Raw genomic sequence first — 12,170 nt, 5'->3', positions numbered from 1 at the left:
CCTTCCAGTCTGCCCTACCCCCCTCCCCTCTGCTCCACCTTCCCCCTCCCTCTGGTCCTCCCACTCTCTTCCGGTCCACCCTGTTGTAGTAAGCAGTATAGAAGGCACCTCTGGCAGGCTTTTAGTAGCCAGGATAACTGCAATATCAGGCACTTTGTTAGGACCGTATCAAGCACAGGCACGTAGCTTCAAATTCAATCAAGACTAATGAAAGAAAGCATAATAGGGTTGCGATGTTCTCACAATATAGATGATCAGGTTGACCTCAAAGGATAAAGTTGCAGAGTGTATGTCCATCAAGGCTAGTGAAGCAATTCCCCAAATTGCTACAAGTTAAATGCACCATAACAAAGAAATATGGAGGCATGCACTGGCAAACAAACACTGTTTGGTTCTTGAGTGTAAGCATCCTGCGGGAAAAATATTTGTCTTCACTGTCTGAAGATTGGGGACATGGTTGAACTGGACAATATGTCTGGATTTTCTTTTCTTTTGACTGAAGACAAATATTTACCCCTCTGCAAATCACAAATGCTACAGGCAGTTTACATTTAAGGAGACATGAGGGGAGCTCTCCATGCAGAAAATTACATCTTTGGCAGAGAAGTCCCTGTTTGTGGCAGTGCCCAGCTTACACAGTAAGTGACAGCTCCAGGTTCGGAGTGGGAGACCTAGTGCTTACTGCTGCAGGCATTGGAAGCAATGTCATAGAGCATGAAAGACCATGACACAGGCCTGATTAGATTTGGTTGAAACATTTTTAGTGAGTAAAATAAGCCTAATTGCCTAATCAAAATCAATGGAAATAAAAAACCGGGAGAGACAAACAACCGCGTACATTTATTGAAAGTTGTAAACACCCCAATTAAGGAATGACTCAAAAAGCTTTGTGCTCAGTTCTCTTAAATGCCTTGTATTGACTGGTTTGTTTTTTGAAGAAGTTTGGTGAGGTGAAAATTCCCGATAGCATTATCTCATCATTGTTTGAAGGAATGCAGCTATAAATATGAAGTTAAAAATATGAAGCATACAAATGAGCAAGAAAAAGCAATAGTCCTGAGGATTGGAAATAGTTTAAAATTCAGCAAAGGCAGACCAAGGGATTGATTAAGAAGGGGAAAATGCAATATGAAAGTAAGCTAGCGGGGAAAGTAAAAACTAGCTGTAAAAGTTTCTATTGGCGTGTGAAGAGAAAATGATTGACAGCAACAAATGTAGGCCCCGATCAGTCAGAAACAGGGGAATTCATAACGGGGACAAAGAAATAGCTGAGGAGCGAAATTCATGCTTTGCTTCTGCCTTCACAAAAGAAGACATGAATAATGTACTGGAGTTTTAGTGAGGAGCTGAAGGAAATCAGTATGAGTAGAGAAATGGTTTTGTGGAAATTAATGGGATTGAAGGAAAAATCTCCAGGGCCTGCTAATTGTCACCCGAGAGTACTTAAGGAAGTGGCCTTAGAAATAATAGATCCATTGGTGGTCATTTTCCCAAATTCGTCAGATGCTGGAATGGTTCCGACAGATTGGAGGATAGCTAATGCAAGCCCGCTAATCAAAAATGGAGGTGGAGAGGAAACAGGGAACTATAGACCAGTGAGTCTAATGTTGGTAGTCGGGAAGTTGCTAGAATCCATTATTAAGGATTTCAGAGCACAGCATTTGGAAAGCAGCAGTGTAATCAGGCAAAGTCAGCATGAATTAAAAAAAGGGAAATCATGCTTTATAAAACCACTGGAATTCTTTAAAGGTGTCACTAGTAAAGTTGACCAGGGAGAACCGGTGGATGTAGGTTATTTAGACTTTCAGATGGCTTTTAATAAGGTCTCACATCGCAGGTTACAATGTAAAGTTTTTAAAAATGTTTTGAAGTTTCTACATATTGTACACTATATAATAAGTAAGGATAACCTGTGTCAATGCCATTTTACTTTGTGCCAGTTCTCCCCCCCCCCCCCCCCCCCCCCCCCCCCCCCACATACATACACATACATACAAATACCGCTGGTCCCTTCATTTATTGTTTCAGGGTCCTTTCCTGGGCACTTCACTGAACAATCTGCAGTTATCCATTATTTAAAGTGGGAAGTGCCCTCCCCTTCCCTCCCCCCCTTTATTGTTGGGCTTCCCCCCTTAACCCCCCCCCCCCCCCCCCACCACCCCCCGACCTATTTTCAGCCTTCCCTTGGGGGTTCCTTTTCTTGTGGTCTTGTTCTAGGCTCTTGGCCTCTGTGTTGGTTGTTTTCTGGCCTCCTCCTTGTTTTTCCAGTAGCGTCCTCCCACCCTTTCCCCTCTTCCTTTCTGGCTGCCCCTGTGGTCCCGTTGGCTCCCATGCATCCACCTTCTCCCCCTGCTCTATTGGCTGTTGGCTTAAAACAGGCGATTACTATGTGAAGTTCAAGCATATGGGATTGCGGCTAGTGTCTTAAGATTGGTAGAAAGCTGGTTAGCAGACAGGAAGCAAAGAGTTGGAACAAATTGGTCTTTGTGTGATTGGCAGACAATGGCTAGTGGGGTACCGCAAGGACCTGTGCTAGGACCCCAACTCATATAACATATGAATGATTTGGACAACGGAACTAAATGTATTATCTCCATATTTGCAGATGATACAAGTTGGGTGGAATGGTGAGCTGTGAAGAGGATGGAGAGATACTTCAGTGTGATTTGGACAGGTTGAGTGATTGGGCATATACATGGCAGATGCAGTATAATGTGGATAAATGTGAGGTTATCCACTTTGGTAGCAAAAATAGGAAGACAGATTATTATTTGGATGGGTGTATATTGAGAGAGGTGGCTACTCAGCAGGACCTTGGTGTCCTTGTGCACCAGATACTGAAAGTAAGCGTGCAGGTACAGCAGACAGTAAAGAAGGCAGATGGTATGTTGGCCTTCATAACAAAAGGATTTGAGTATAGGAATAGGGATGTTTTACTGCAATTGCATCAGGCATTGGTGAGGCCACACCTGGAGCATTGTGTGCAGTTTTGCTGCCCTTATCTGAGGAAATACGTTCTTGCTATGGAGGGAGAGCAGTTAAGGTTTACCAGATTGATTATTGGGAAGGCGCGACTGTCATATGAAGAGAGACTAAGTCAGTTAGGATCTTTAGAGTTTAGAAGAGTGAGCGGGGATCTCATAGAAAGTTATAAAATTCTAACAGTATTAGACAGGGTAGATTTGGAAAGAATGTTCCCAATGGTGTGGGAGTCCAGAACAAGGGGTTTTAATTTGAGAATAATGGGTAAACCTTCTAGGACTGAGGTGGGTAGAAATTTCTTCACCCAGCGGGTGGTGGATCTGTGGAATTCATTATCACAAAAAGTAGTTGAAGCCAAAACCTGTGTGATCTTAAGAAGGAATTAGATATAGCTCTTGGGGCTAAGGGGATCAAGGCATATGGGGGAAGGCAGGAAACAGGGTATTGAATCTGGTGATCAGCCATGATCATAATGAATGGTGGAACTGGCTCAAAGGGCCGAATGGCCTACTCCTGCTTCTATTTTCTATATACCTATGTTAAGAGAAACCACCTATAAAATATGGAGTTGTAATATTAAAAAGTGTGATTCTCCTACGAAGTAGGAATTAAAAATTAAAAGCAGAATTCATCTTCTGGACGAAGATTATAAAGTTTTAAAACAGCCCAGTACATAATTGCATGCACAAGGAAAATAACATCCCACGGCATATCCTACAACACACGGCAGTTCTGAAAAAACAGGAACTGGCCTCTACATCACCTCAGCTAGGCATTGATAAATTTTACAACATCACAATCTAAGTGTGGATAAATGTGGATAAAGCACTTGTCAACTGAGTATAGTGACCATTATCGGCACCTATCAGTATTTTATTTGTTTGAAAGATGTTGACTAAAATGAAGGACATGGACGAAAATAAATATTGTCCATCTTGTGTGCTCCACTTGCTTCCTACAGATTTTTATGATATAAACATTGACATAGTAAGATTTTTTTAATTTGTTGGATTCACTCCAGTGTCTCTCATGATGAAGATATGCTGCTGTAGTTTAGCGATGATAGCTCACCCCTTAATTGGGATAGATGTATCTCACTAGACTGTGTGGCTTTTTATTCGGGGATTTAAGTAAATGGTATTTCAAATAATCATAGATATCTTAAGTATCTCTCTGTAAGATTGGTAAGTCTTGAATTCATTATGAAGAACAATATCAGATTTGCCTTTCCTAGAACTGCCCATTTGCGATTGATTTATCATCTAATGTGAATTGCATGTTTGGTTCTTTTGTGAACTTTTATATTTTTGAGCAAATATATTGTCTTATTTAGTTCTGTGTATCTTAACCCATCTCTATGCACGCTTCAGTGGAGAAGAGATGCCTGGACCCTCATAATATCCAGGCTGTTATAATCTGCCATAACCTGTTTATAAGATTTTCGGGAGGACAGTAACATTCCCCTGGTGGTTCCTTTCCTTCAGGATGAATTAGATCAGTGCTTTCGAACCATTTATGTGTCTATGAGGCCTGCCTTTCTCAACCTCAAGTGAGAGTGATCATCTGAGGATTATACCTGATCCCAGATTATAATCCAGCTCAATCCTTTGATTGAAGATGTTCTGAATAGCAGCTCAACCAATGACCCAGCGAGTTTAACCAGCGATTAGCTGAGCCCCATGGACTCTAAAGTCAATTCCCAATCTGTGCTGAACCTTTGTTCTCCAAATTGTCTGGAAGTGTTGGGGAGAGTTACAGATGGCTCTGGGCTTCCTGCTCCCAATGATGAACATTCTGCAACCCCTGCTGGAGTTATTCATAGTAGGTGAGGACGGGATGAGGTTAGGCTACAACGCCATTGCAATCGCTCCGCCTGCTGGCACTCAGCTGGTGAGCTGGTCAGCATACCGGAGGTTATCTTGTACCCCAGATGCGCTGGAGTACACATTTGCTCTGTATCTATTTAACCTCTCACAGTGCAAGCTGCCAATATCTGTGTTCCATCAATTCTGGCCTCTTGCACATCCCTGATTTTCAAGGCTCCACCTTTTGGCAGCCGGACCATCTGTGGTTTGGAACCTAATCTCTGAAATTCCCTCCCTAAATGACTTCTATACATCCTCCTCCTCCTCTAGCGCGTTCTGAACAAGCTTTTGGTCTCCTGTCCTAATAGCAGTTTATGTGTTGTCATATTGCATACCAGTGAAGCGCTTTTAGATGCTTTACTATTTTAAGGCACTATTCAAATGTAAGTTATTGTTGTGCTATATTCAAGAGTGGCTGTGCAAATTGTAATAAAGGGGTTAGCCTTTTTTGCGCACCCTGATTTATATACCCTTTTTTGATTTTTATTCTTGCAGTTCAACAGAGGATTCCTTTCGCTGGCACATACAAGGTAAAATAATTCTTGTTTTCCGCATTCTTTCCTTGAAGGGTTTAAATGCTGAAAGTCTGCCTGGCTTCCTCCCCCTTAACAGAGGAAGATTGCAAGCAGAAAAATGTTGGCTGGCATTCCTTGATACATTCGTACAGATTGGCTACCCAAGGTTAGCTTTGAGCGAATGGGGATTGTTTGCATGCAGTGGAAGGAAAGCAGCAGGTTGCAGCCTCTTGCACTGGGCCTCTTCCATTGACAGCTCCTCAAATTGCCACTGACAAACTGGCCCTAATTGGGCACCAGTGCCTATTGATGTTGTGCCAGGGTGCCGTTTATTTTTAGATTGAGATCGGAAGGATAAGTGCTTCACTAATTTCTAGGAGACGGAAGCAGGAATTCTTTCAGTTTTATCGCTTCAGTTTGTTGTTCTTACTCCTTGATCAGGCCAAGGATGTATTAATCGCTCCATTATTCTCTCCCTTCTTTTGAATCGTATACATGTGTACCTCAGATGCACAGAAAGGTGCGGACGATGAAATCGCCAGTGGCTTGGAGTTAGTGGACTCCTGCCTGAGATCCCTGCAAGAGTCGGGAATACTAGATCATCATGAATACTCTTCAACTGAAAGTGAGACTTGTTTAATTTAATATTTAGTTTATTATTGCTTGGTTAGTTGAATGAGCTGCTAATGATCAGTCTCATCAATTAGGTGAGTGCTATGGTTACATTTTTGAAGGCCGCCAGCCTCATATTATATTGAGTAGGCGAAAGGCTTTTCAAGCAATTAACATCTTTTTTGTTTTACTGGCAAGACCACTGACTGCTTTCAAATGACTTTTTATGCAGGGTCCAATCCTCTCTCCCAGAGTGCCTCACAGATTAATGCCAACCCAGAAGGGTCCTATCAGTACTCGGGCAGTTACCATAGCAACCAGACCCTCTCCCGAGGTGATTCAACCACATCGCAGCTCTCTGGGAGGACCTCCAGTGGTCAAATTGGAGCAGGAGTCGGTGTTCATAACTATAGTCAGGTACAACGTATAATTCTATAAGAATAATGCCTATTTCAAAAGAAAAATTAACGAAGGTACATTTGTGTAGCACCTTTCAAAGCCTCAGGACATCCCCAAGCACATTTTTCTTCCAAAGTACTTCATTTGTTACAGTCAGTCTTGTAATGTAGGAAGCGTGGTGGGTAATTTGCATTCAACAAGCTCCCACAAACAGCTCCAAGATAAATGACTGGACAGTCTATTTTTTAGTGGTGCTATTTGAGGAATATATATTGGCTAGGGCATCAGAAGGAACTGCTGCTCCAGTTCAAAATAGTCCCATGGGATCTTTATTGTTTCTCTGAGAGGGCAGACTGGGCCCCACTTTAACATGCACAAATTCTCAACCTTCTGCCAGAGACAAGAGTGCAGCTCCACACCAAGGCAGACAATCGGGCAATTGGGGTAGTCGCACCTCCTGATGTTTTTAACCTGGTGCAGCTATTAAAGGATTTTACTCTTTACTGTTATCGAAGTAGTAGCTGCAGAGGTTATAGGGCTGCTAATTCCGGCTAGACATTTAGGGAAGGGGTGCGAGTGTCACTGCGGAACAGCACTTATTGCCTATTCCGAATTGCCCTTAAGAAGATGGTGGTGAGCTGCTTTCTGGAAAGCTGCAGTTCACAGCCACAGTGCTGTTAGATATTATATTTTTCTGCAGCAGTTTGACACAACTGAGTGGTTTACCAGGTCATTTCAAAGGGCAGTTAAAAGTCAGCCACATTGTTTTGGACGGTATAAGAACAGCAGGTTTCTTTCCCTGAAGGACAATATTGAACATGATGGGATTTCAAGGCAATATGGCCGCTTTCATGCTCATCACTGCTGATATGAGCTTTTTATTCCCCATTTACTTAAACAACTGAATTTAAGTTATTTAGCTGTTAGAGTTGAATTTGATCTTGTGTTTCTGCATCATTAGTTCAAACCTCGGGATTGCTAGACCTGTAACATAGCCACTCCACTACACTTCCCATATAACGGCCTGCCTCCAGTCGATCCAACCAGCCAAGCAGCTTTTCTTTTCCGGCCATTTCCAACACTTTAATAATAATAATAATAATAATAATGATAATAATAGCCTATTGTCACAAGTAGGCTTCAATGAAGTTACTTTGAAAAGCCCCTAGGCACCACATTCCGGCCCTGTTCGGGGAGGCCGGTACGGGAATTGAACCCGCGCTGCTGGCCTTGTTCAGCATTACAAGACAGCTGTTTAGCCCACTGTGCTGCTTTTGCAATCAACAAACAAAAATGGTCAAAGAAAGTTCCGAAAATGTTTCTTCTAAATGCCTGCGTTTTTTCTCATTAGACACTCACAGCAAAGCTCAAGTGATCAGGGCCGGAATATTCCCGCAATTGCGATTCTCTTTTCCCACCAGTACATCCCTTCCGGTGGGTTTCCAGGCAGCGTGGGGTGGCTTCAACGGGAAATCGCATTGACAAACGATGGGAGTAATGAGTGCTGCCGAGAAACACGCGGCAGTCCTTAATTCCTGCAGATGCCAGGATAAACCTGATGGTTATCTTTGGAGTGAGGTTGACAGCTGTATATTAGCATGCACTGAGAACAATAAGGCCGTGTGCTGTGGGCATAAATGACAACAGAATGTGCAAAATCTCGCAAGAGGCCGCAAATGAGTTTTGTGCCGGGAAGATCTCGCGATGTGTCGTCCATGCCCCCTGCCAGTGACATAATGGGGTTCCTGCCATGCACCGATGAGAACTCCATTTAAATACATTTTAATATGATAAGCAAGCTTCCCTGCCAGGGCCGGCTCAAGGCACCGGCAACTCGGGCAGTCGCCCGGGGCGCCATGTGCTAGGGGGCGCCAGAGTCTCGGAGGCACCGGCCCAACTGCGCATGCGCGGTGGCCGCCCTCCCCCAGGGCGGCCCCCCGGCTCGGTCCGCCCCCCCCGCTCGGTCCGCCCCCCCCCGCTCTGTCCGCCCCTCCGCTCGGGTCCGCCCCCCCGCTCGGGTCCGCCCCCCCGCTCGGGTCCGCCTCCCCCCTCGGGTCCGCCCCCCCCTCGGGTCAGCCCCCCCCCTCGGGTCTGCCCCCCCTTCGGGTCCGCCCCCCCCGCCCCGCCCTCAGGTCTGCCCCCCCGCTCCCCCTTCGGGTCCGCCACCCCCCGCCCCTCCTTCGGGTCCGCCCCCCCTTCGGGTCCGCCCCCGCCCCCCCTCGGCCCCGCCCCCCCCTCGGCCTCGGCCCCGCCCCCCCCAAGGGCGCCGAAGTTCAGCTTGCCCGGGGCGCCAGCAACCCTAGGGCCGGCGCTGTTCCCTGCTGTATTGCTCCCACCCCACCCCCACATTTTGATCTGTCCTTATAAGTCTCGTCCTTGTATTCAAATCCCTCCGTGGCTTTGCTCCTCCCTGAATTTGTGATAACCTCCAGCCCTACGACCTTCCAAGATCTCCGCGCTCCTCAAATTCTGGATTCTTGCGACATTACACCAGTAAAGTTTACAAGAGGTCTGGAGCAACATGAAGGGGTGTGGGGCGGGGGGGGGAGGGGTCCAGGGTCCATGGGGGATCTTTGCTTTCATTTTTACCGTTTTTTAAAATCGGGGCACCCTTCAAAAGAGGTGCCCTGATGTCTGAAATGCCGGCGTTGCCAGCAGGGGAGGCTCTGACCAGCCTCCAACATTTCTTTTCCAGAAGTGTTGGAAAATGATGGCAAGGAATGCCAGCAGTGCTGCCAGTCAGCTGCACACTGCATTTCTCGCCTGAGCCAGCACTTTGAAAAAGAAAACCGGAAGATTCCACCCTTATTTATCTCCTGACCCCGAGAGGAAAATCCAAAACGCAGGTCCCAGATTGTGATGGAAATTTCTAGCAGGTTGGCCAAAACGTCACACTAAGCTACCAAAAGCTGTGCACATAGGAGACGAGATAACCCTGGCCAGAGACAGCAGTAGGGGGTCAAAGGAGTGCTCATTTTGTGCCCACGCTAAAACATCAGCACAATTCCTATTCTCAAATATACATCTCTTTCAAGAACTCTGCGTTCCTTCAACTTTGTTCACTTCCTCATTCCCTCCTTCCTACCCCAACATTTTCACAGTAACTTCATTTCAGTATTAATGTAAGCCTACTTGTGACACTAATAAAGATTATCATTGTGCCTGTGTCTTCTGCAGTCCAGGTTTTAAGCTCTGGAACTCATCCCTAAATCTCTCCACTTCTCTCGCCTCTTTCAAGAATCTTGTTATATGACTCGTTGTCAATTTTCACCACATTGTTCTTCTGCGAAGAATGACTATGTTAAAGGCCCTCCATAAATTTCAGCTCAGCGAGAACTCTGGATTCCTTTGCCTATCTTGCATCAAATGCAGTTGACCCACCACCTCTGCCTCACTAATGTGGATCGCATTCTAGTCTGGGTGTACCTTTAATTTATAGGTCTCACCCTTGTACCCAAATCCCTCCGTGGCTTTGCTCCTCCCTGTCTTTGTGATAACCTCCAGCCCTACAACCCTCCAAGCTCTCTGCGCTCCTCAAATTCTGGATTCTTGCGTAAGCTCAGTTTTCATTGCCCCAACATTGGTGACCCAATGTCTTCAATTGCCCCAGCTCAAAGCCTTGGAATTCTGACCCTAAACCTCTCCACCTCTCTCTCTTCCATCCTTTATAATAATCCATAAGACCTACCAGGATTTTGGACACGTGTCCTACTTTTCCCTCATGCGGCTCTGTGTCACATTTCTACATGATAATGCTCCTTTGAAGTGCTGTGGAACATTTTGCTGTGCTAAAGGTGTCATATAAATGCAAATTGTTGGTGTAACTTTGACTCAATTTACCTTCTTCTAATATTAATTTTATGTGTTTCCCACCCTCGCACCCTGCAGGTTAACTGGGTTGGTGACAGCAGTCGTACGTCAGGATCTGAGAGCTCGCCATCGCACTCTGCATCACAGTCAAGGGAGGCTTTTGTGCCAAGCCATGGGAGTGCCTTCCGCCTGCCCGACCCTCAGCACCCATCTTCAGTCTACTATGTGAGCGCCACGCTTCCCGCTCAGAGAGTGAGCTCACCCATGTCCCTCCAGCGGACAGGCTCACCACCGAAACTCCAGCGAGCGGGCTCGGCTGCGGAGAGTGGCGTCTACAGTGCCCAGCGGCTCGCCTCTCCCAAGCAAACGGCCTCGCCCAGCCGGCTTTCCAAGTCCTACAGCACAAGCTCCCCAGTCAACATTGTGGTGTCCTCGGCCGTCCTCTCCCCCTCCCCCCCAGCTATCGCTGCGACCTCACCCGCGCATCAGGCCAGCTCGTCCCAGCCCAGCTACGCCACGCTCTCGCCCACCAAACGCCTTGCCCATGCATCTGATCCGTATGGAAAGCACCCACAGGAGCTGTACGAACGCTCGACGCTGCAGAGGCCCGGCAGCCTGGCAGGTAATTCACTTGGGCAGGTGGACACATTTGCCTTCAAGAAGGGCATGACTCTTTCCATGAGCTGATATTGGAAGAAGATGCAGAGAGGATTTACAAGGCCTCTACCAGAATTGAGAGAGCACATCTATGAGCAAAAGCTGGACGGGTTTTAACTCTTTTATGTAGAGAGGGATGATCTGGCAGAAGTTGACAATTATAAAGAAGTTCAATAATATCAATATAGAGACAGTATGGGGCAGCCCAAGTCTTGGGATCATGACTATAAGATAGTCTCAAGCAGATTCAGGAGGAACAATTTTCCTCAAAGAGTTGTAAGAATGTGGAGCACTTTGTCAATTGGGGTGGTTGAGGTGAATTACAAATTATGCAGAATTATGTATCACAGATTTATGAGTGACTCTCTTAAATTAGTAACCTCTAGTTTTCTGGAAACACCTGTTCCATCTCTATCCTATCATAACTTGGGGCAGCACGGTGGCTCAGTGGGTTAGCACTGCGGCCTCACGGCTCCCAGGTTCGATCCCGACTCTGGGTCACTGTCCGTGTGGGGTTTGCGTGGGTTTCGCCCCCACAACCCAAAAATGTGCAAGCTGGATTGGCCACACTAAATTGCTCCTTATTTGGAAAAAATGAAAAGAGTACTCTAAATTTTAAAAATATCATAACTTAAAAGACCCCCACCCCCACAATCAGGTCATCTCTCAATCTTTTTCCTGGAGAAAAGATGTTCCAGCCCTCTCCTTTGTACCCTCTCCATTCTGGTGACATCTCTGGAAGTCCACTTGGCATTTTCTCCAGTGCTTCCATGGGCGAGACTTTTAGGCCCCACCATTGGCAGGTATCGTTGTGGGCAGGAGGGTGAAATTTGGAAAGCTGTTGACTTTTAACAGCTCACCAAATGTTTAGGCTGTGCCTGCGCCGGCACTGGCCACTGTCGGGGCTGATTTGTGTAATATGGAGACCATTATTTGGTTTACGCCAGGTTCAAAATAGTCTCACATAACGTCTCTCTTTTTGAATTCCTTTCCTCTAGAAATGAACCAGAATGCAAATGTTTGCACTTTTTATGTCTTTGTTAACCATTGTTGCCCTGTAAGCTATGATGTTGCAAGGGGTCGGGCGACAATATAAGTGGTTTAGAGATACAACGTAAGCGAAGGATCTCCCGGCATCTATCAGCCGTGCTGTGCCACCTTTCGGGCACAACGCGGCCGGTTCATCGCACCTTTTACCTCAAGATGCTATTGCCAGGATGACTAACCTGACCACCCTGCCCGAGTCCTGTAAAACAACCGCGTTCTGATGTTCCACTTTGATCTTAAAGACCCTGGATGCCCCAACCTTTGCTTGGCTGAATGCAAAACG

General features: G+C 46.1%; 1 protein-coding gene across 8 annotated transcripts in view; it reads left to right on the top strand.

Moving 5' to 3' along the window:
* Nucleotides 1-12,170, top strand: part of LOC119965900 (catenin delta-2-like) — a 1,408,928-nt gene that overhangs the window by 1,003,980 nt on the left and 392,778 nt on the right. For all 8 annotated transcript variants that reach the window (XM_038796885.1, XM_038796882.1, XM_038796883.1 and 5 more), the window contains 4 exons: nt 5,343-5,377; nt 5,871-5,987; nt 6,207-6,391; nt 10,262-10,805. In XM_038796885.1, coding sequence (XP_038652813.1) covers nt 5,343-5,377; nt 5,871-5,987; nt 6,207-6,391; nt 10,262-10,805 — 881 coding nt within the window. The remainder of the gene's footprint in view (nt 1-5,342; nt 5,378-5,870; nt 5,988-6,206; nt 6,392-10,261; nt 10,806-12,170) is intronic.

This window comes from Scyliorhinus canicula, chromosome 5, assembly GCF_902713615.1.
Source record: "Scyliorhinus canicula chromosome 5, sScyCan1.1, whole genome shotgun sequence".
NCBI classification, from domain to species: domain Eukaryota; kingdom Metazoa; phylum Chordata; class Chondrichthyes; order Carcharhiniformes; family Scyliorhinidae; genus Scyliorhinus; species Scyliorhinus canicula.
Note: the sequence above shows the minus strand (reverse complement) of the source record. Positions and strands in the feature narration are given on the sequence as shown.